The following is a 25,395-nucleotide window of genomic DNA, read 5'->3' as shown; positions in this document are numbered from 1 at the left end:
GTTCTCGAGTATGTCCATCTCTGTGTTCTGTTAGCTTCACCATCATGTGTTTAGCTTGGAATTGTTTTTCACCTCTTGAATCTGATGTTTTTGCATAAGCTCTGGTAAGTACGTGGCCTTTAGTTTTTCAAGTTGACTCTCTTCCCTATGATTCTTCTTCCTGGGGTTCAATTAGCATACAGACATCACTATATCCTCTATACTTCATTCTCTTCTCTTCTGTATTTTCTTATTCTTCCGTGCTGCATTATGATAACTTTCTTCTGAAGTGTTGTCTTCCATGATAATTCACTCTTCAGCTGCATCTAGTCTGATGTTAAAAACACAGGCTGAGGGTCCGGAGCCATGGCATAGCAAGTAAAGCCACTACCTGTGGCACTGGCATCACACATGGTTCATATCCTGGCTGCTCCACTTCTGATCCAGCTCCCTGCTAACAGCCTGAGAAAACAGCGGAGGGTGGCCCAAGTCCTTGGGCCCCTGCACCCACATAAGAGACCCAGAAGAAGCTCCTGGCTCTGGCTCAGCTAAGCTCCAGCCATTGCAACCATATGGGGAGTGAAACCAATATACGGAAGATACCTCTCTCTGTCTTTACCTCTCTCTCTGTAATTCTATCTTTCAAATGAAAAAAGACTGTAAAAATGACTTATTTAGTTGAAAGAGAGAGAGAGAGAAATTGAGAAAGAGAGAAAGATGGTTCACTCTTCAAAGGCTGAGAGGCTGGAAGATCAAAACTCAGCTCAAGTTTTCCATATTGGTGGCAGGGACCCAAGAACTTCATCTATCATCTGCAGCCTCCTGAAGTATGCATTAGCAGAAAGCTGGAAGTGGCAGCAGTGTTTGGACTGAAACCCAGACACTTTGGTATGGGATGTGGCCATAGGATAGAACCATGTTCTTATGAAAACAAAACAAACAAACAAAAAAAAACCAACCAAAATCCAAAAAAAACAAACAAAAAACTGGAGGTGGATGCAAGATCAAGTACACACATATAGACTATGCATGTAAAGAGCCAAAGTCAACAGTGTTGTTTTCCTTCTTTTTCTCAGCTTCCTTACCAGAAGCAACAGTGTCAGACTTGGATTTGGAATTGTCAGGAAGAATCAAGGATGTGATAGAAGCCACCAGACACCAGGCCCCTGGTTCCGTGTCATCCCAGGGGATGTTCTCACTCAGGCATGACAATAGCTTCTGGCTCACACAGCCATGGTAATAAGTCACAGGGGGAATACAATGAAGCAAACATGATCAGGGAAACACAGGGTTGGTAGAAGGAGAAGCTAAAGATGTGGCAGGGGATTCAACAAACCAAGGAATGTCTGTACTGCAGGAGCTGCACAGGTGGCTGAGCTCTGAGCTATGGACCATAATAAGGAAGAGGGAGAGGTGACTTCCTTGGGCTTTTGTAGCTTGGCTCTTTAGCCTCTTCTGGTGCTCTGGACAGCATGTGGCACAAGAAGCTGTTTGGGTGGTCTCCATCCCCAAATCCACTGTGTTAGTTTGCTATGGCCGAGCTGACTGAGCTGCTTATACACTAGTGATTTATTGTCTTGTAGTTCTGGAGACTGGAAGTCCAAAGTCAAGGTATCAGTCGGCTGAGTTCCTTCCTTCTGTGGACTCTGGGAGAGATCTAGTGCAGGCATCCTTCCTTGGCTTGTACATGGCTGTCTTGTTTCTAGGTCTCAAAGATTTATTTTATTGATTTGAAAGACAGAGTTACATTGCGAGGTAGAGCCAGAGAGAGAGAGAGAGAGAGAGAAAGAGAGAGAAATAGAGAGAAATAGAGAGAGGTCTTGCATCTGCTGGCCCACTCCCCAAATGACCACAACGGCCAGAGCTGAGCTGATCTGAAGCCAGGAGCCAGGAGCTTCTTCCAGGTCTTCCATGTGGGTACAGGGGCCCAAGGACTTGGGCCATCTTCTACTGCTTTCCCAAGCATTAGCAGAGAGCTGGATTGGAAGTGGAGCAGCCAGGACTCAAACCGGTGCCCAAATGGGATGCCAGCACTGCAGGCTATGGCTTTAACCCACTACGCCACAGCGCCAGCCCTGTTTCTAGGTCTCTTTATGTTGCCTTCTGTCTGTCGGTGTCTAATTTTTTTTTTAATAAGGATACCAGTTTTGGGGGATTGGGGCTCACCTAATAACTTAATTTGATAACATCAATAAAGACCCTATCTTCAAATAATGTCACTTCTGAGTCATGGCGGGTGAGGACTTCTACATATAAATTTGGGGCAACACATTCACACCATAACACATGTTATTTGATAGCTCTGTGACTGATGCAAGCTGATGCATCCTGTAAGACCCACTGCTGTCTGTGAAGGTGATGCTTGTCCTCCCGCACTCCCCTCTCCATTTGACCGCTGCCTCCTTGCCATCCCTGACCTCCCATGGGTTTCAGTTACAGCACTGCATCATTTCAGATGTATTAAAAATTAAATTAGTGGAAATGTACCATGGACACATGCGCGCACACACACAGAGACTGGATTAACACCATGATTAATTAGCTAAGGGTGCAGAAACTTACTGTCAGTGCAGGCCACAGAAGGCAAAGGAAGCGACCGAGCCTCTTGCCAGGGCCTTCCCTCACTCCTGTCACCCTAGTGAGGGTGCAGGTGTTACAGGCCCAGTCCAGGCTGGGTCAAGTGTTACCAGATCTGAAAAACAGTCCTATTTTTTGCTTCTCCATGAGACTTTTTTGGGGTTCCATTATCATTTCAGAAGAATTCACCCTAGTAATTCATATTTTAAGGGAGTGTTTACAAATTGCTGGTCTCTTCTGATTTTTGAAGAAATTCCTGTCTCAGCTATGATTCAATTGAATCCAAGAAAGAAAACAGCACCATTGGCCAGGGCTCTCTGAACGATATTTCTGCCCTGAGTTGTGTTTCACAAAACCTGTTTTCCTGTGGTCCACCTCGACTCTGATTTAATGGCTCATTTGGGCACACCGGGTCCTGGGGATGGTCTAATGGACATTATCCTGAATCCATTTTTCACAGCCACCTACCACACTGTTTAGAGCTCTAAGCTGAGGTTCAGAACAGTTTATTAATATTTCTCTCGCCAGTGACCAGCACAGTGCCTGGAACACAGAAGGCTGTCATAGGATGTTCCCTGAAGGGAAGAAATGGAAGTCACCTGGTTGCAAATCCACGGGTGCCCACGCGTGTTCCGCATGCACCAGCCATGTGTGCTTTCCTGTCAATTCATCCCGAGCTCTGCCCTTGTCGTTGGGGCACCCTGCTTCTCACATACCCTCTCCAGAAATTCTCCCCATTCCCCTTGGTTTTCTTTTGGATCAAGATCTTCCCTTGAGTGAGACAAAGCTCATCCGAAGCACAAAATATGGATTTGTAGCAAAAGATAGCTGATCCTGTTTTCAATTTTGGCCAGGATGGAGTCATTTAAGTGATGATAAGGACAGTTATGTCTTACTTAGGCTTTTACTGTTGCCTCATCAGTAGAAGATTGAAATCATGTCAGACACACGTAAATAGGCAAAAATTAAGTTCAAGGCCAGGGAGAAGCCCAGGAACAGCAATTATAATTCACTGGTCATCAAGCTTTACATCTTATACCAATTCTCCATGAGGAATTAATCACTGATTTACATGACCTGGAATTCTGCTGTGGTCTTCGTTACTATGGGAAATTTGGGGGGAAATGGGATTTTTTTCTACCCTAGGCAGGAGGAGTAACTGAAGTATGTCTTACTTCCCTAATTATCCATGCCATAAAAACTGTCTCAGATGTTTGCCTAAAGTCTTGCTCATTGTTGTTGAAAATATCTTGTGGAAGGAATATATTTTTATAACAGTCTGAAAAGCTGCTAGTGGAAGATTTTAAATGGTGCTAGGAAAATATATATGGGGCTGTCAGTTCATTAAACACTGTTGCAGGGTGATCGAGGAATCACAGGTTTCTCTCCTATGTATTCCCCTCAGGGTGGCAGTTCCACTATCATTTAGTTGTTTCCTATGTGAGAAGATTTCACGGTGAGGATGGAAGTGACATGTTGATGAAAACTCTATTTTCTGGACCAAAAACTGGCACAAATGGTCTGAAAATGGAGCAAATACTTAAAACCAATACTGTTCTAAAAATATGAAAGCCATGGTTGCTCTACTTAATGTAATTCATGTTTCTCTTTCTTTGGTTGTGTTAGATAAAGAGAGGAAAGAAGGACTTTAACAGAAAGGAGTTGTAATATCTTGGTAATTACTCAAGAGACAGACTATGAAAGAAAGCAGCAATGAGAATGACCCGTAAGCAGAAATTTCTATGACAAAGGTTAAATACAAATTTTCAGGGCAGTTTTTATGCCGTAGTAGGTTAAGCCACTGCCTGTGCTGCCTGTATCCAATACTGGAGCACTAGTTTGAGTCCTGGCTGCTCCACTTCCAATCCTACTCCCTGCTCATGCACCCGGGAAAACTGTGGAATATGGGATACCCACATGGGAGACCTGGATGCAATTCTAGGGTCCTGGATTCAGCCTAGCCAAGCCCCAGGTGTTGCGACCATTTGAGGGAATGAAGCAGGAAAGTGAATTCCTTACTTAGGGTAGAGAAAAACATTACCCTGGGATCACAAATCAATGATAATTGTGTTGTGTTCACATAAACTACTTGTTACAGTCTGCCTCTCATGCCGGACATCTGTCTTTGACTCATCCCTGTACTCCCATACCTGGTAAAATATCTGAAATCTAGAAGCACTCAACACATATGTATTGCACTCAAATGAACTGAACCACAGGAACAAAATGTCGTCACTGGACTCTCAAAGCCTCTCATCACAGAACTTCAGCTTCTCCATCAGCTCATCTCTGAGAACAACCTGCAGGATAACCAAACTGCCCTATTCCCCCAGGGCATCTGGATATACACTGAAATATCTTGTCCTCCTTCCACACCTAAGGCAATATACTGGCTGCCCAAAGTCTAACTTTCTCTGGGAACCCCACTCAACTGCAGCGAATGCTGTTCTGAGTCCAATGAATCATGAACCACCAGTCATGCTCACAAGAAACATCAGGACAAGCCACCGGATTTGCTGCTGCAGCTCATTTTTAAAAATTCACCCTCAAAAGGCACTGACTGCTTCTATCAGTTTACAAGGACACCATGATTCTCCACAGGAAGGGCCACACACTCAAAGAGCAGCAGAGGCCAGACAGGTAACACGAATATACGTGTCCTATGTAGGAAAATGGTGAGCTGAATGGAGAAGTCCAACACTCCAGCTCTTCACTTCATAATGCAATGCAGGCCACATTTGCTGGTTGTTGTTTTTTGTTTGTTTGTTTGTTTGTTTTGTTTTTTTTTTTTTTTGTTTTTTTTTTTTTTTGAATAGGGCAAAACCTCTGGAGCCAAACAAAACAGGCCTGTGTGCTGCCAGTCTTGACCTTGTATATAACACACTCTTTTACTACAGTTTAGAGAATGTTTTCCAAATAAAACAGCAGGAGGATATAGCAGGTGAAAAAAACTGGAAGTCAGTAGATATAACAAACTGCAGATGTAGAAGCGGCCATTGTACGTGGTGCAGACGGAGTGCTGCTTCCAGCTTCTGATCCAGCTCCGTGTTAATGTACCTGAGAGGCAGCAGATGATGGCCCAAGTGTTTGGGTTCCTGCTACTCGTGTGGAAGACCTGGATGGAGTTCCTGGCTCCTGGCTTTGGCCTGGCCCACCCTATTCCCTTGATGTTGTAGGCACTGTGGGAGTGGACTAGCAGATAGAGGATCTCTCTATCTCAATCCCTCTCTGTTCTCTCCCCTTATCTGGCCCTCTGTCTTTCAAATAAATAAATTAAAAAAAAAAACCTGAAGATCTAATAGGATCCTGCAAACTTCATTAGGCAAAAACACTACCTCAAGGAAAGTAATACTGTTCTGTTGGAAGGGCTCATTTATGGGACTTTATCTAGAGGTCCTATGTGTTGTATTTCAAACACATACAAATGAGTAAGGGCTGGTTTGGTTCCTCTAGCAAGAATGGAGGCCAGAAAGCTACAGTGGGATCTGACCAAGTTATACTGGTATGTCCCAAATTGTACAATTGATCACTTGCAATTTCTGTTCACAACTGATCATAATGAAAGGACTAAGAGTCAAAGGGATCACACAAACAAGACTAGTGTCTGCTAATACTAACTGATAGAATAAAAAAGGGAGAGAACGATTCAACATGGGAAGTGGGATACACAGCAGACTCATAGAATGGCAGATGTCCTAAATAGCACTCTGGCCTCAGAATCAGCCCTTAAGGCATTCGGATATGGCTAAAGAGCCCATGAGAGTATTTTAGGCATGGAAAGCCAAGACACTCGGGAAAAAAAAAGACGACCTAAATGAAAGATCTCTCTCTGCAAGTGAGATCCCAGTGGAAAGAACGGGGCCATCAAAGAAGGAGGTACCTTTCTCTGAAGGGAGGAGAGTACTTCCACTTTGACTATGACCCTGTCGGAATAAGATCGAAGTTGGCGAACTCAAAAGGCTTCCATAGCCTTGGAAACTCATGACTAGAGCCTAGGGAGATTACTGATGCCATAAACAAGAGTGTCAAATTGTTAAGTCAACAACAGGAGTCACTGTGTACATACTTCTCATGTGGGGTCTGTCCTTAATGTGTTGTCCAATGTGAAGTAATGCTATAACTAGTACTGAAACAGTATTTTACACTTTGTGTTTCTGTGTGGATGCAAACTGATGAAATCTTTACTTAATATATACTGAATCGATCTTCTGTATATAAAGAGAATTGAAAATGAATCTTGATGTGAATGGAATGGGAGAGGGAGCCGGAGAGGGGAGAGGTGCGGGCGGGAGGAAAGTTATGGGGGGGGGAAGCCATTGTAATCCATAAACTGTACTTTGGAAATTTATATTTACTAAATAAAAAAAAAAGTTATACTGGTATGGAAACATGTCACTCTGTCTTAACAGAAACAAACATACACAAACTCAAAATATCCCAGGGGGATTGAAATAAAACAGGGGACTAAAGTGAATTTTGCTAATTCATTTCATCAGGATAAGTTTTTTTTTTTTCTCCCCTCTCTACATTGCTTCCTTTCGAGAACTATTTCAGGAAACACATGACTTCCGAGGGGGCTGTCAACCAGAGGGTTCTGTGAGCGGCATGATATCTAGGCTGGCCAATCCGAGAATCCCACTCTCTGGAGGTAATGGCTGGTCCAGATGCGTGCACAAATGAAGAATCAGTCCTGTTTCAGAGTAGGCTCTGGAGGCACATGAGATGGGACGCTACAGGGGAAGATGCTGTTCTCGATCTGTCCCCCAAACCCACCAACACACGTAAAAACTCGCTTCAAAGTGAGGAAAAGAGAGGGATTCCCGATAGCAGCAGCTGAACACAAGTTCACTGTCTGAGTCTGCTGCAGATACCGACCAGTGTGTTAACTCTGCAACTAGAATAAGTCTGATTTAGGTTTCTACAAATTACAACTGGGAGCCTTGACTAATACAACAAACATTTGTGGTTCATATTTTTATTTTAGGACCCAAGTGAGTTAATTTCAGACACAGGCAGCTGAACTGTACAATTGCTTCCTGGCTCAATATAGTTTTAATTCATATTTTATGTGCATTCTATTTAAATATAGTAATGGCAAGAAATAAACATGTTTAATTCTCATTCAAGAACCTTCAAAATATATTTTCTGTACTAATTAGATGAATAATTTCATGTGCAAGCCCCCAAATTTAGAGAATATAGAAAAGCATAAAGAAAAAAAGAGTACTAATTTCAAAAGTTAGAATTAGACTACTATGTCACCCAGTCAACATATGATACATTATTTTTGGGACATACAAGTGAATGTTAAGTTGGAAAATCTATGGGACATGTTTTTGGTATGAACTACAATTTATATAAAAAAGAGATGTTTTGCGTGTCTGTACAGTAGATTGCTGGTGAAGCATTCACACATGGTAGGATAGAGACCCTCCGCAGTTGTCCTCTACAAAGCCCACGGTGGAAGCCCTGAGAGCTGAACATGCTCTCAGAAGGGACTGCATACAGACACGTGCCTCTGTCTCGTGAGAACACCTCCCACTTCACAGCTGGATTCAGATTATAGGCGGGCAGAAAACATGCTCACCTCCTCATTCTCGATTTTGAGCGTGGCCAGTCGGGACTGCAGCTGCTGGTACCTGAGCATGAGCTCTGCCTGGACTGGCTGCTGCGCGCTGACCTGACACACCTGTTGGAGAAGCGCAAGTTGCAGTTACAGCAAGGCACCACTCACCAGCCTCCAGACGCTTGGCTCTCCCGTTAAAACGCTGCATGCCCGAACCGTGCCAATCCTCTTGAGATCTCCATGACGTACTTACTTTCAGCGGCCACCTCCGAACTTCGGCTTGAAAGGCAGGCTTGTTGTGCAAGCAGCAAGCATAGCACCCAGCTGCTTAGCTCGGCTCTGACTGGGTCAGCGCAGCTGCAGGAAGCGCTGCTCTAAGCACAAGGTGGTTTTCGAGATGCAGCTCCAATGCTAGAGTCTCAGTCCTGGGACCGGCAGTGACTTGGGTAGGGGGCAGAGTGCAGAGTGCCAGGGAGCTCACTGGTTGGAGCAGGGCTCTGCAGTTTGTTGTGTGTGGATCCCACCTCCGCCACCTCCTAGCCACGTGACTGTGGTAAGCTACAAAACCTCAGTTTCCTCGTCTGTAAAACGAGGGTAAGAATGTCTATACCATGGTACTGGCACAGAGAAACTCAGAAAATGTGAATGGCCAATGCCAGCATCTTTCAACTGTGCCTCCCCTGTTAGGTACATCACACGATTTACCATGAACTTGAAGGCCACTTAGGCTTTGGATGTAAGGTATTTTGGCCATGAATGCAATTCTGGATAAGGTCAAGATGACAGCATTATTAAAATTGAACCAGAAACAATTTCTTCTCATCTTCCTTGTTAGAATAATGCTGTTGGCCGGCGCCGGGGCTCAATAGGCTAATCCTCCACCTTGCGGCGCCGGCACACCAGGTTCTAGTCCCGGTCAGGGCAACAGATTCTGTCCCAGTTGCCCCTCTTCCAGGCCAGCTCTCTGCTGTGGCCCGGGAGTGCAGTGGAGGATGGTCCAAGTGCTTGGGCCCTGCACCCCATGGGAGACCAGGAGAAGCACCTGGCTCCTGCCATCGGATCAGCGCGGCGCGCCGGCCGCAGCGGCCATTGGAGGGTGAACCAACAGCAAAAAGGAAGACCTTTCTCTCTGTCTCTCTCTCTCACTGTCCACTCTGCCTGTCCAAAAACAAAAACAAAACAAAACAACTAGAATAATGCTCTTAGCTTTCATGGGGTCTCTAAAACATGAAGATGACTGCTTCCTGACAGAACAGGGCCATCAAAATAGGGAACAGACTCACTTTGTTAGAACAGTAACAAGAAGAAAACCATTCACATCCCACTGAAGTCTCGTTTGTGACACTTTATCAGCCCATGTTTAACATTTCCACAATGGAAAACTGAAACAGTAACATTTGGTTTTGGAGGAGAGATACTGCTATTTGCAATAAGCCACTCATCTTGCTTGTCAAAATTCATATGTTATTGACAGAAAAAACTGCTTACCATTTCTAATCAAGTAATTTGCTCTATAAATTAAACTAAACTTTTATTAGAAAATAGCAGGTACAGATCTGCATCTATCCAATCTACCTATATGAGTTCTGACACAGTAAGACTCTTGATATTGGCAACAAGCTGACTTCAAAAAGTTCATGGAAAATGGAATTAAAAGATAAATTTCTGGGGCCAACACTGTGGCATAGAGGGTTAAGCTGCTGTCTGTAGTGCTGGCATCCCATATGGGCACCAGTTCAAGTCTCAGCTGTTCCACTTCCAATCCAGCTTCCTGCCTGTGTACCTGGGAAAGCAGCAGAGGATGGCCCAAGTCCTTGGGCCCCTGTACGCTCATGGGAGACAGGGAAGAAGCTCCTGGCTTCTAGCTTTGGTCTAGCCCAGCCTCAGACACTGTGGCCATTTGGGGAGTGAACCAGTGGATAGAAAATCTCTCTGTCTCCCCTCTTTAACACTGCCTTTCAAATAAATTAATAAATCTTTTTTAAAAAGGATAAATTTCTTTTGGTGCTAAAAATCCTTTTGAAATTCATGAATAGCTTTTCATAATGTGTATTTCCAAGAACTTTTTGATAATTCTTCGAAAGTATGGATGTCAGTTTTTTTTATAATAAACTGAATTTTTAATTCTATTTTCCATGCACTTTTTGAAGTACCTTGACACATCTTATGTATCTTAATATATTTGGTGACTAAGAAAAATATAACTACAAAGAAATCTTCCATGTATATTATACTTACACCTATTTTTAAAAAGACTATTTTTATCATAGCTAAATTGAATTTTTAATGTTAGTTTTATTTTGCACAGCTGAATACAAAGTGCTATACAGCAGGCTCCATTGGTTGGTTTTTCTTGTTTTCTCCCTATCCATAGATTATATAAACAACTGTAACTCATAATCAGTTTAAAAAGTTTTTTAGTGGGGCAGAGGAAAATAGGATAAAAAGCTAAATTCACATAAAGAATCTAAGACATAATATATATAATTTCTAGTGCTCATTTTACCAATGTGGAACCAGCTTGAGTCTTAAAAATATATTTTGCATTGTTTTTTCTCTCTTCCATTTATATACATATATTTTTCTTTTAAATCAGGGATCTTTAAGTCAGGATTACAAGGAGTTTTCAGACAGATTCTACTGGGCCAGAAAATTTTTTTTTTTTTAATTTAAATTTGAATGTCTTGAGGTGGAGGCAGAACTTTCATCTCCTCTTTGTCACTTCAGAGTTTACAGTCAGGCAAGCCTGTGCCTTTATTTGTTTGGATGCTACAGGAATTTTGAGTATCTGACCCTTGCTTTTCAATGTGGTAGCGGCTGACCTCAGCATTAAGTAAAGAGCCTGTGCAAGGCCAGGGGGCAGAATACAACTGGGAATTCTTACAACTGCTGGGTTACAGCAGGGGAGCAGAATCCTAAGGGAAGAGACTTGAAAACCAATTACTGACCTCATCACCCATGTGAGACTGAAACTCAAACTTCATTGGTGGACAGAATGCAGCAGGGTACATCTCCATGAATCTCTGCTTATCGCTCCTGGGCTCTAAATTGTCAACTGCGTTCTCAATGATGTCCAAGCCTTCGTGTCGGGAGGTTTCGAGGTTATACTCCGCAGAGAGGTATGTTCTCAGGGCTCTGTTCAGACTTGCGTGGTAGCCAAGATCACAGCACTTAAAACATAAAAGAGAGCCATAAACAAAAATTAGCTTTAAAAGTGTTATGCAAGTCAAAAAGGACCACATATTGAATGATTCCATTTATATGACATGTTCAGAACAGGCAAATCTATATAGACAGAAAGTAGTTTAGGGGTTGCCTAGGGCTGGGGGATTGAGGGATTGGGGGATGATAGCTGAGGAGTATAAGACTTCTTTGTGGGGGTAATGGAAATGTTCTAAAATTGTTGCAGTGATGGATAACCAACTCTGTAAATATCAAAGGCAACTGTAGGTTTTTAATGGTTGAACTATATGGTATGTGTGTTATATCTTAATAAAGTTGTTAAAAATAAAAGCAACAAAATAAAATACTGAAAGGAAATGATGAAAAAATAGCATTCAAGTTTCATTCATATAATACTGAGATTGAGAAAATGATTCATGGAAAGCCTTCTAGGCTGCACATATACTAACGGTAGTGTTTTGGATTTGCATATTTATTGAAGACTCAAGAATAATATGTACTCTTTCAAAAGTAGAAGAACAGATTTGAATCTGCCAAAATAGCCCATGAATGCCTTCCCTCTTTATCCCCAGAATAAAATTCTTAAATAAGAAATGAATGCCAAAGTCCTCTCATTGAAGACAGAATTTTCTTCAGTACTCCTTGGAACAAAAGAACTTGAGATTCTTCCATCTCCATAAACTTTAATTTGTATTTGTGCTTATTTTTCCATGTTATATTTTATTTAAAAATATAACTGGATCAATTATTGACAGGATTTTTTATTGTACATAAAACTAGTACAAATCCCTTTAAGAGGAAATGTGTTTTCAAGGGTACAAAACCAGGTCATCCCTTTATTTTTCTAATGAACTTCAATCAATTCAATTTTATTCAACTCCCTAATTGTCCAGCAGCAAGGGAAACCGCAAGTGTCAGGGTATATGAAGACTGGAACACAGTGAAATCTCTCTTTCCTCAAGGAAGTTGACATGAAATGTTCATTAGTTTGCTAACAGTAGTAGTAGAAGGGTACAAAGGAATCAACGTTTGTGCAAAAGACGTATCCACAAGAATGCTGACTATCAGATCTGCCGTTATGAAGGTACATACGCAATTACTGTCCTGTCCTTAGAAATACCGAACTATTTAATTCTACCCTTTACCCTACAATTTTGCACTTGTTAAATTTGGAATTTTTAGGTAAAGGAATCTAAAATCCTGCTTTCTATAGTTTCATCTGTGCAGCAGGAGTAACAGCTTCCCCAAGAACTTACTAGAAATGTAAACTCTTGGGTCCCATTCCCAACCTACTAATTCAGAGTCCAAAGTTCAGAAAGGATCCAGGGGTAGGTGTCTGGCTCAGTGGTTAGGACGCTGATTTCCAGATCAGAGTGCTTGGGTGCCAGTTCTGCCTGTACTCCTGATTCCTGCTAATATGCAGCCTGGGAGGCAGCGGGTGATGGCTCAAGTCACCTACATAAGAGATCTGGATAACTAGCTCCTGGTTTTCACCTGGCCCAGGCTCAGCTGTTGCAGGCATCTGAAGAGAGAACCAGCAGTTGGGAGCCCTCCATCTGCCTGATTCTGTCTCTCTGCCTCTCGAAGAAATAAATTAGCAAATTTTAAAACATCCACAGGTGACTCATTTAACCTGAAGAGAGAACCAGCAGTTGGGAGCCCTCCATCTGCCTGATTCTGTCTCTCTGCCTCTCGAAGAAATAAATTAGCAAATTTTAAAACATCCACAGGTGACTCATTTAACCGTTTGAGAAGCACTTCTCTAAAACAATCATCTAGTAAAAGGGTTCTACAGCTCCGTCCTTTGGGGGTGCTATTTCCCAAAGCGGGCAGCAGGACTGGGTTACAGATTCCTTGATGAGAAACATCAGAAGGAACTTGCGACACTGCAATTACAAACACAATCATGAAACGCAGACACCAGTCTCGTCACTAACACATTTCCAGTGGAATCAGCTGCACTCAAATAGAGAATGATTCATTTTCGGTTAATTTAAAAATTCTAGTCTCAGATGACTAAGATAACAAAGTCCTCTTTTATTCCTCTTTCTCTGCAAAAAAACCCAGAATAGTTCTATGTAGCACATCAGAGGACTGAAAAGTTATTGTATCTTCCCATAACACCTTATTTTGTGAAAACATGAATTTGTAAAGGAAATGGCCTCGATTCCTTGAGATGTGCCAGTGCTTCAAAAACATCCTACTATTCCAAAAGAAGACAGATCCGACTTGATTATAAGGAAGCAGATGAGACAAGCTGCTTTACTTTATGAGTATTGATCCCAATGGGACTTAATAAGAAATTGAAATTGAGAGGAAAGCAACAAGCCAGAGAAAGGCCTTTACTTCCCCCAGCAAAAACCAAGTCTCTTACAACTTGAAAGAGAAAGGAAGAAGAGCAAGCAAAACAAAAAAGCAAGAACCCTAACCCCCAACAACCTCATTGATTTGGAGCTCTGAAAAATATCAAGTTTTCATTATTCGCAGACTTAAGCAGCTCACTACTCAGAATTCTCAGTGTGTCTTCTTTGGGGGGAATGAACATCAAGGCAACAGATGCACCAGTGCCTGCTTCCACAGCCGGTGCAGCCAGGTGAACCCGGAGAGAGGCAGGGCCCTGATTGCACTGTGGCTTCCTACCAGCCTGGGAGGAGCCGGCACGCGGCCAGGAACTCATCTGGAGACTGCAGATCTCTCCCGAACACTGGGAGCTGCGCTGAGGAGGCTCCTGGGAGGAGTCGTGAGGGAACTTTCCTCTTCCGACCTTAACAGTGCTTGCCAGACTGGAAGGTCACTGAACTGGCACGATGGTGCTGCCTCTGATAAGCAGCATTTCTATACTCGAAAGCACGTTCCATTTAAACAAGAAACAGTGAAAAACATTCTTCTTCAAGGTCTCCTGAGATAGCGAGGCCAGTCATAGGATCATTCCCTCCCTCCCTAAACTAGAAGCTGAAATGACACTGGATATTGTTAAGATTCAAGATGCTTGGTTAAAAAGATCTAAAGTAATTCTATGGAGCTTATGAATTATTAATGATGAAATGAAAAGCCAGCCTCTGTACAAAGAGCTGAGTTATAATCCAAGTGCATTTAATGATGAAAGTACATAAGAAACCAGAGAAATATTTCATGGGAACAAAGCAGTGTTATTCTGGTGGATGAAAAATTCTGAGTGAATACATAAAATTATGGATTAAAAATCTGGGGAGGAGAAGACTGTTGGAAGTAGAAGGGTATAATTTTGTTTTTGATATCTGAAGAGCTGACAAGATGGACTCTACTCAGTATCAGTCTAAATCATCACAGTGTGGTGACTTCCTTAGGCAAAAAGGTTGCAAATAATATGAAAATGAAGATTGAAATCCAAGTGTTGAGCACCATGATAAAGACTTCATCTTAGCGGGCACCGTGGCTCACTAGGCTAATCCTCCGCCTTGCGGCGCCGGCACACTGGGTTCTAGTCCCGGTCGGGGTGCCGGATTCTGTCCCGGTTGGCCCTCTTCCAGGCCAGCTCTCTGCTGTGGCCAGGGAGTGCAGTGGAGGATGGCCCAAGTACCTGGGCCCTGCACCCCATGGGAGACCAGGATAAGTACCTGGCTCCTGCCATCGGATCAGCGCGGTGCGCCGGCTGCAGTGCGCTGGCCGTGTAGGCCATTGGAGGGTGAACCAATGGCAAAGGAAGACCTTTCTCTCTGTCTCTCTCTCTCACTGTCCACTCTGCCTGTCCAAAAAAAAAAAAAGAAAAGAAAAAAGACTTCATCTTGTCCCACAAGCTGAGTGAGTGGAAGGTAGCAGGGTAGGTGGGGACAATTGGATCCCAACCATTCAGAGAGACACTCACTATTTTTGTACAAACTGAAAAGTGGAAGGCTGCTCCTAAAATAGAGTTAACATGGAGCTGCATGGGCAAAAAGTGCAACATTCACGTTTGCACAACGCCTAGTGAGAGCCAGCCTTATTTGCAGGGGGCAGCCTTGGAAATGCCTGGAGGGCAGCCCCGAGCTCCCCACGACTCTGGGATTAAGCAGTTGTCATGAGGCTTGGAGAGGGGAGGCAGTGTGTTACCTTCACTTCTCTACGCTGGCCTCTGCCTCGGAGACCACTTCTGGGAGTTTTTCTCCTGGGTTTTAATAAGCTTGGCTTTGAACATTCCAGAGCAAATGGATACAGCAGAGAGACTGCCCAGGCCTTATGTTGAGTCTTTCTGAAAAACTGTGCAATGCAAGGAAACTGAAGTCTAAGTACAGCTAGATTTTATGTCACCCTGGATAGCATCCCCAGGGCCACAAACAGAAAAGTCCAGGCCTTTTACATCAAAACTGAAATGAAGTAGTTTTCTTTTCCATGGCTATCTCTTTGTCCCTCACTCTTTTGCTCTCTCACTATTTAAGTACCGTACCCCAGAAACTGCAAACACAATTTGCGAGTGAGGGGCATCTTGCAGTACCAAACCCAGATGTCTAAAATTCTACAGCAATTTTCATACACCTGCTTCTATGTCTGGGTTCCTGTGATCCACGGAGAGCAATTTAATTCTTGCTGTAGCTAACTGTAGCTAAGCATTTAGCAAAAACTATTTTGTATTTCTTTTGAGCAATGAAAAGGTCAAAGTGGGACATTTGTGTGATAGGAATGGATACGAAGCAGGAGAAAGGAGACTTGAGGTTGCTATGCCTGAGCCAATGAGTAGGCTGAACAATCATTTGCTGCCTAATCCAGCTCACTCCCATTTACACGTGGACAGTCACTTCCTTCAGAGGAGCTTCTCCCAGACCCATTTTCTCCAGACCAAACAAAGCAAGCCCAAAGAAATACAGACCAGATGGTAAATGCTATGGAGAAAATAAAAGGTCAGAGGGACAGGGAGTGTTAGGAGGAAACATACTGCTTTATTATACATGCAAGTTGAGGTGTAGCAGGAGCGAAAAGAAGGAATCAGAGGGCGGCGCTGTGGCGTAGTGGGTAAAGCCGCCACCTGCAGTGCCAGCATCCCATGTACATGCAGGTTTGAATCTCGGCTGCTCCACTTCTGATTCAGCTCTCTGCTATGGCCTGGGAAAACAGCAGAAGATGGCCTCAGTGCTTGGGCCCCTGCACCCGTGTGGTAGACCTGGTAGAAGCTCCTGGCTCCTGGCTTTGGATGGGCCCAGCTCCAGCCATAGCAGCCATTTGGGGAGTAAACCAGTGGATGGAAGATCTCTCTTTGTCTCTCCTTCTCTCTGTCTGTAACTCTACCTCTCAAATAAATAAATGAAATCTTAAAAGAAAGAAAGAAAGAAAAGAAAGAGAAGGGATTGATCTCAGCAAAGCTCTGGAAGAAGAGTATTCCAAACAAGAAGTCCAAAGGCCCCAAGCCAGGGGAAGCTTGGAGTCTCTGCGGAACAGAAAGACGTCCAATGCCCTTGAGCCTGGCGAGAAAGGAGAGAGCTCCGGGAGGTGACAGGGACGGGCAGGACGGGGAGCACCAGCTCACACAGGGCCTGGCTGAATACCCTGGGGTTACTCCAAGGACAACAAGAGTCCTTTGGAGATTTTTAACTAGGGACTGACATGTCTGATTTGACTGTGGCTGCGTGGGAAGGGCATGGGGTTTTGGCAGGTATGAGTGGGACCTGGGAGACACCCCAGCAGCTACTGCGAGGCAGGCAAGAGGGAAGAGGCTCTGTGCAGGCGACTGCAAGTGCAGGTGGTGAGAAGTGACAAGGTGTGGGGCGTTTAGGAGATGCAGACGATAGGACTTGCTCACATATGTATTTATCTGCGGGGAATGAAGGAACTGGGATTCTGGCCTGTGCAACTGAGTGGACAGAAGGTGCCATTCTCAGGGGCATCAAAAATGGGTAGGAAGAAAGTTGCCTTGTGTATGGAGCGGGTGATCAGAGGGTACGAATGATTGCATGGTGAGTGTTTGACATGTTCCAGATGCCTATTGGACATCTGGGTCGAGATGTCCAGTAGACAGGCAGACACACAAATGTGAAGCCTGGGAAGATAAGCAAGGCTGGAGATAAAAATCTGGGAGCCATCAGGTGGTATTTAAGCCAAGGGACAAAGCGAGAGACAGAAAGCTGAGGATCATGCCTTCGGCGACCTTCAACATTCAGAGGCTGAGCCAAAAGGGACAAACACACAAGACTGAAAACACAGAAGGAGCAGCCATGCTGCAGGAGGACACCAGGCGAGCGCGGTTTCTGCTGAGCGAAGGCCCACTGTACCTGCACTAGAATGAAGCTTAAATGCCAGTTACTGCAGTCAGTGAACTCATTTCGGTTTTTAAACACCCCAACTATCACAATGAGATAAAAACCCTGCCTAAGTCAGTTTGCATGATCACTGTAATATCCTAACTCATTTAACAGGATCTCTCTCTAATCTTCCTAAATAAGAGTTCAGGTCTAATGGGGAATACAGTATAATTTGGCAGGTTTTCATGGATAAATCTTAATACCATTATGTATGCGGAAAAGTCAAACTAATTAAGAAAACTCTGAACTCTGAATAAGTTGCTTTTTAATTAAAGTCATGTCCTGAGAGACAAAAAGATGCTAAAGGTTTTAGCACAGCTGATTACCCAGAAATGATAAAATAGAGATGGCATGTAGTATATGATGCAATCTAATTTCAACCTCATTCTGCATAAATGGCCAATAAAACACATATGACAGATATTTGTACAAAGAAAATTGGCTACAGCAGGGGATTATTCCCTGGCAATATTCCACAATAGTAACAAAGATTTACCCTTCAAGCTCCAAAGTGGCTTGCAAACTTTTATAGGGAGAAATTGGAGCCCACGAAACTGTACTACAAGAAATGACAGATCCTTTATTATTACTGGGCAAGTATTCTGGGACACAGTACCAACAGAATTTTATTGTTGAGGACTTAGTTTTTCTGAGGGCATTTTGAAGGTGTGGGACTGGACTGAAAAGGCTATGTAACCAGTAACACAATCTTAAAACCAGTTTTGTTTCTTTATAGAATTTATTTGCATTTACTTGAAAATCAGAGAGACAGAGATATTCAATCTGCTGGTTCACTTCAAACATCTGTAGGGGTAGCCCACACTGAAGCCAGGAGCTTAAAATTACAAAATACTGATGAGATTGGAGAAGACACACACACACAAAATAGAAACACTTCCCATATTCATGGATTGAAAGAATATCATTAAAATATCCATACTACACAGAGCAATCTACAGAGTCAACACAATCACAATCAAAATATCAATGACAATTTTCACAGAACAAGGAAGAGCAAAACCAAATTCATATAGAGGCACAAAAGCCTCTGAATAGTCGAAACAATCTTGAACAATCAAACAAGCAAGCAAACAACTGGAACGCATCAAAACACCAGATTTCAATATAAACTACAGAGCTATAGTAACCAAACCAGTATGATACTGGCAAAACAAGAGACCCACAGACCTATGGATTAGACTAGAAATCCCAGAAATCCGTCTATCTATAGCCAGTACCAAAAATAGGCACTTGATAAACGAGAATCTCCTCAGTAAAGGATGATGGGAGAGTGGGACGTCTCTATGTAGCAGATTATAACCTGCTTCCCTCACCCGCAAACCTCCCACTCAGTACAAAAACCAACTGACAAAGGACCAAAGATCTAAATATGAAATGATGAAACTACTAGGAAAAAGACTTAGGGGAAACACTTCAAAACACTGGCATAGGGAACATTTTCTTTGGATAAGGCCCCAAAAGCACAGGCAACAGAAGCAAAAGTAAACAAACAGGATCTTACCAAACTAAGAGGCTTCTACACAGTGACGGAAACAATCAATCAACAGAAGGAAGAGACAACTAAAAGAAATTTTGGGATGAAATCTTTGCATTCCATTAACCTGACAAAGGATCAATCTTCGGATTATGTAAGGATCTAAAATAAAACCTCAACAACAAAAAAGCAAGCAACCCAGTCAGGAAATGGGTAAAGGAACCAGACAGACACTTCTTTAAGAAAGAAACACAAATGAAAAAAAAAATTTAATTTACCAGTCACCATGGAAATGCAACCCAAAACCACAATGAGGTTAGAATGGCTCACTAAAAATAATAATAATAAAAAAATACCAAAAATCACAAATTCTGGCAAGGGTATGGAGAAAAAGGAACCTTTACACACAATTAGTGGTCACTTAAGTCAGTGTAACCATTATGAAGAACAGGATCTAGGTTCCTGAAAAAATTTAAAATAGATCTCTACAACTCAGCTATCACACTGCTGGGTATATACTCAAAGGACATGAAATCAGCATATGGAAGATGTACCTATACTGCCATGTTCACTACAGCACTATTTACAATAGCCAAGATACAGAATCAACCCAGGAGTTCACTGATAGATGGACGGGAGAAGAAAATGTGATATACAGGGGCAGGCACTATGGCGCAGCGGGTGAGGCTGCCGGCTACAGAGTCGGCACCCCATATGGGTGCCTGTTTGAGTCCCGGCTGCTCCACTTCTGATCCAGCTCCCTGCTGGTGTCCCTGGGAAGGCAGCAGAAGATGGCCCAATGCTTGGGCCCCTGCACCCACACAGACGACCTGGAAAACGCTCTTGGTTCCTGGCTTCAATCTAGCCCAGCTCTGGCTGTTGCAGCCATTTGGGGAGTGAACCAGTGGAAGAAAGATCTGTCTCTTTTTCTCTCTCTGACTCTGTCTCTCTATGACTCTGCCTTTCAAATAAATAAATGTTTAAAAAAAAAGAAAATGTGGTATATATATTTGTGTGTGTATATATATATCTCCAGTAGAATATTATTCAGCTATAAAAAACAATGAAATTCTGACATTCTCAGGAAAATGGATCGAACTGGAAATCTCTATGTTAAGTGAAATAAGCAGAAAGACAAAAGCAGTATGTTGTCTGTAATATGTAGAAATTAAAATAGATCTGAACTTAGAACAGTGACTACCAGAGGCTGAGGCGGGGGAGGGAAAGGGAGCCTGAAGGAGGTGGATAAAAGGGACTATGACAGGGTCAGGTAAAAGCAAGAGTTCCAGTGTCCCACAGCACAGGGGGTGACTGTAACTTACTGTCGTGTATCACACAGCATGAACGGAACTGAAAGAGAAGGGCTCCTTCAAACACAAAGAAAGGATAAGGAAAGAGAAGGCTAGCTGCCTGGCTTGATCCGTTCATGCTGTGCACACCTGTGGAAATGCTGCACTGTAGCTCTGTAGAAATGTACACACACTACTTGTTAATCAAAACCTTTAGATCAGAGACACGCACAAACAGTGGTTTTCTGTGTTGGCTGCCTAAAGGAGAAAGCAGCAGTAAATGACTGAATCAAGATGAGTGGGAAACTATCCCAATAAACATATTTTGATTACATAAAAAATTTCAGGTATCACCTTCTTCACTGTATTACCTTCAATATCAAGAAGCTTTAGAATTCTGACATCTAATATTTCATTTTATTTTTTAGATCTTTTTTTTTTTTTTTTTTTTTTTTGACAGGCAGAGTGGACAGTGAGAGAGAGACAGAGAGAAAGGTCTTCCTTCTTGCTGTTGGTTCACCCTCCAATGGCCGCCGCGGCCGGCGCGCTGCGGCTGGCGAATCGCACTGATCCGAAGCCAGGAGCCAGGTGCTTCTCCTGGTCTCCCATGGGGTGCAGGGCCCAAGCACTTGGGCCATCCTCCACTGCACTCCTGGGCCACAGCAGAGAGCTGGCCTGGAAGAGGGGCAACCGGGACAGAATCCGGAGCCCCGACAGGGACTAGAATCCGGGGTGCTGGCGCCGCAAGGCGGAGGATTAGCCTAGTGAGCCGTGGTGCTGGCCATAAATCATCTTTTACTGAAAGAATTTACTCATACATTAGATTCTCAGGGCCACAGCAAATTCATAATAATTGCTATAACACGATTCTCAATTCTCATGTTCATGTGATGTTAATACAAAGAGAGCAGATTTAATGTAATTCATAGTATTGTTAGAATTGTTATCTATGACAGAATTGTTATCTATGACCTAATATTTTAAATGTGGGCTTGATTAAGAAGTTCATTTACCTATTAAATTTATTGAAGTATTTTCTGTGAAAGAACACATCATGAAATTAATTCACTGATTCCAACAATGCACAATTTAAAATTTGCTAAAATTAAATTGCAGTAGAGTTCCAATAAGCACTATTTAGAAATGATTAAGGTTTTTCTACATTTCAGAGAGAGAACAAGTGAATGCACACACATACTTTTCTAATTAAAACTAATATTGATAAGTAAAGGTAAAGTTTATCCAAAGCAGATAAAAATTTTAATAGTTAAGTATTTTTTAAAATCCCAGATATACAGAAAATAGCTGAAGTAGTCTGTCAAAGTGCTGAATTAACATTTCTAACTGTAGTAGTTGCCAAAATGGGGGTTCTATTAAACAGAATGCATTGACTAACTTGAAGTGCTTGAAAATATTTTTAAAGGTGTTATTTCCCTTTAATTTGCATTATTTACTTGTACTCTCAGAAAGCATTTTGCTGACCAAAAGTAAATTATTGCTCAGATGTTGCTGAGTGCCAAATTAGTAGATTTACAATGTCATAAAATTCAGATTTGGGAAGTTTAAGTTTGTTGTCAGGGGAAAAACTTACAGAGGAATCAGATTTATATCACCTTATTAATTGTAATATCACTATGATGGCTAAACAGATGTTATCACATGCTTGCATAATAGGTAGCGACTTCACCTTTGATGTAGTCTGTCTCAAAATGTTCACCCTGAATTCATCAAACTGGTACATAAAATTCACTGAAGAAAATATCGAGATTAAAGTGCTAGGGTAAATTACATGACAAGGAGGCAACTGCACAAATCCGGAAGCTAGGCATTCTAAGAAACAATTGTTGGTGTCTCTTCAACAAGATACTTCACCAGATTAAAAAAAAAAAAAAGGTTAAGAGACATATTATCCAAGCATAGTATGTGATCCTAAACTGGGTCTAGTATAGATACACCAATGGTGAAATACTTCTGTGGTCACAAATGGAAGTACAGTCTGGTTGTCAGATAAGACCAAAACGTACTGAGACAGAATGATGGAGGTCATGGATTGAACACAGCAAGTTTAGGAGCTGTATATAAATCACAACTTCACCCTGCCCTTCTGGTCCACAACTGAACACAGAGAAAGTCAAGGTGTTAGCAGATCTCAGGAGTAAGAATGGGATCCTTTTGTCTGTAGTATTTTCTAGTTTTTATTCTATTGTACCGCTTCTGTACTAATAAAAGAATATGTTTAAAATAAAATCCTCTGGAAACTGTCTTATGACTGTTTTTTATGGTCTCAATAGATTTATTCGTGATGGTGCATCATATGAAGTTTGTTAGCAAAGAGACAGATATTGGCAAGCACAGACGCTAAGGGGAAACGAGAGGTTTATATATAAGGTCTCAACTTGAAGTCTTTGTCTCTTTGTAAGGCTTTGATTTAATCAAGATACATTGCTGCCTTTCCTGTCGTTTTACTTGCAACCTGCTGTGCCTTAAAGATGTTGACTTTTTTTCTCTAGAGGCATAACAAGTCTTCTCATTATTATTAGATAGTTCAGCACAAAACGTATATTGCAAAATAAACTTAAAAATCAAAAAAGATTCTAGCTAGATACCTTTGCATAATAATCAACCTGTTTTCTTTCACCAGAAAGGGTCAAGCCTAATGGTTTTTAGGATCACCACTATACATGCAAATTGGACTCTTATAACAGAACCAGCCACGTTAGAACGTACATGTTTACTCTGTCTTAAAAGTGAGTCGAGGAACATACAAATTATTTTCAGTAAGAGTAGTCAATTTCAGCTGACTATAACAAACCAGTTTCATGTCATTTCTTTCAAAATTCATATTTAAATTATATTATTGAGGCTAATCTTTTAAAAGTCTGATTTTGAAAAATTGAAAATGGGAGCTGGTGTTGTAGTATGGTGGGTTACACTTGATCTTAGCCAAAAGGCCGAGAGGGGATGGTACAGCTGGCTAAGCCACTGCTTGGCGATGCCAACATCTATCAGAGCACCTCTCTGGGCCCAGTTTCTCTGCTTCTTATCTAGTTCCCTGTTAATGCACCTGCGAAGGCAGTGGAAGATGGTACCGGTGCTTGGGCCTCTGTAACTCCCTTGGATGAAGTTCCAGGCTCCTGGCTTCAGTAGGTCCCAGCCCCAACCACTGCAGCCATTTGGGGAATGAAACAGCAGATGGAAGATCTCTTTCTTTCTCTGTGTCTCCTCTCTATGTCACTCTTTCAAATAAATAAATCTTTATTAAAAATTGAAAATGACTTAGCAGATTTAATTAGATCCAGAAATATAAAATGTTTAAGGCCTACTATTTATTAGCGTAACCTTAATGAAAGTTATCTACCCTAGCTATACCTCAGGGTTTTTGTTGTTGTTGTTGTTAATTATTTATTTTATTCAGCAGGCAGAGAGAGATGTAGACAGAGATCTCCCATGTGCTGATGTACTTCCCAAATGCCTGGAACAGCTGGGGCTGGGCTAGGCCGAAGTCACGAACTGGGAACTCCATCAGATCTCCTATACTGGTAGCAGGAATCCAAGTACCAGTTAGCACCTTCTATTTCCAAGAGTGAGCATCAGCAGGAAGCTGGAACTGCAACAAGGGCTGGATCTCAGAGCCAGGAACTCCAGTGTGTGATTTGGGGGACCTAAGTGGCTTCTTAACTGTTGTGCCAAGCTAAACCAGACTTCTTCCTTTTAACCTACTGCATGCTTACATTGTGATATCTACTGTGAGTCACTGAATCATTTTATAATATCATAACACTGTTTAGTCCAATCAATACAGAGCAGTAGATGAGAAAAGGCCCAGCATATAACTCTCTGAACCTTCCCTATTTTCACTGCGCTTTTCTTGTGACACTTAACCCTTTTTATCTTGTATCTGCAGGTACTGGCATTTTTGGGCACAGGATTTTTGTCTGCTTTATCTTTGCCATCTCCTACAGTGTTAGCACAATAATTGGGCTCATCAGAACCTAATTTCTGAAAGAAAGAAGTGAATGATGCAAAGGGTCAAGTGGGGGACTAATGGTGGCATGCACATACATGTAAGAGTGGGTACATATCTGAAAAGTTCTAATTGAGCCCAATTACATATCGTATTCTATGAGAGAAAAGTATAGAGACCTAAAGAAATCTATAAAAGTGGTTTATGTGCACTCTATTTTGCCTCAAAATATTTATTGCTTCTATAATCAAGCAATCACTTGTGTAGTCACTTGCTTAGCATCTGTCTTCTCTGTTTTAAATTCCACACAGTAAGGATTCTAGATGGTTTCTTAGAGCCTCAGCATCTGATAATAGTGGGGACTCAAAAAATATACTTTGAATCAATGGATGTAGTTAGAGCTGCACTACTGCATAATTTGGAAGTTACGGCATCTCCTCTCTAATCGAGTACACTAGGCACTTACAGCCTGGAAGAACCTGACAATTTGGTTTTCACTGGTGCTATGGGTCAAGTAGAATTTGCCTCCCAGGGGCTGGCACTGTGACATAACTGGTAAAGCCACCACCTGTAGCACTGGCATCCCATATGGGCACCGTTTAAGTCCCAGCTACTCCACTTCTGATCCAGCTCCCTGCTAATGTGCCTGGGAAAGCAGTAGAAGATGGTCCAAGTCCTTGGGCCCCTGAACCCTCGTGAGAGACCTGGAAGAAGCTCCTGGATCCTGACTTTGGATAGCTCAGCTCCTGCAGGTGCAGCCATTTGGAGAGTGAACCAACAGATGGGAGACTTCTCTCTGTCTGCCTCTGCCTTGCTGTAACTCTGCCTTTCAAATAAATAAATGATTTTTTTTAAAAATGTTGCTTCCCCAAAGCTCATGCAGCTATTCAAACTGTGATGTCTTGGCCTGGTGTTGTGGCGTAGCAGGTAAAGCCACTGCCTGAGATGCCAGCATCCGATATGGAGGCTGGTTGGTATCGTGGCTGCTTCACTTCTAACCCAGAGCCCTAAAGGCCTGGGGAAAGCAGTGGAAGATGGCTTAAGTACCTGGACCCCTGCCTCCCACCTGGGAGACCTAGAAGAAGCTCCAGGTT

General features: G+C 42.4%; 1 protein-coding gene across 2 annotated transcripts in view; it reads right to left on the bottom strand.

The window, feature by feature from the left end:
* Positions 1–25,395, bottom strand: part of SRGAP1 (SLIT-ROBO Rho GTPase activating protein 1) — a 318,942-nt gene that overhangs the window by 73,286 nt on the left and 220,261 nt on the right. For both annotated transcript variants that reach the window (XM_002711308.6, XM_017341950.4), the window contains exons 7-8: positions 11,071–11,292; positions 8,144–8,245 (exon numbers count right to left, since the gene is read on the bottom strand). In XM_002711308.6, the coding sequence (XP_002711354.1) occupies positions 8,144–8,245; positions 11,071–11,292 (324 nt within the window). The remainder of the gene's footprint in view (positions 1–8,143; positions 8,246–11,070; positions 11,293–25,395) is intronic.

This window comes from Oryctolagus cuniculus, chromosome 11 (assembly GCF_051225735.1).
Source record: "Oryctolagus cuniculus isolate XC-2025 breed Fujian yellow rabbit chromosome 11, ASM5122573v1, whole genome shotgun sequence".
In the NCBI taxonomy this organism is placed as follows: domain Eukaryota; kingdom Metazoa; phylum Chordata; class Mammalia; order Lagomorpha; family Leporidae; genus Oryctolagus; species Oryctolagus cuniculus.
Note: the sequence above shows the minus strand (reverse complement) of the source record. Positions and strands in the feature narration are given on the sequence as shown.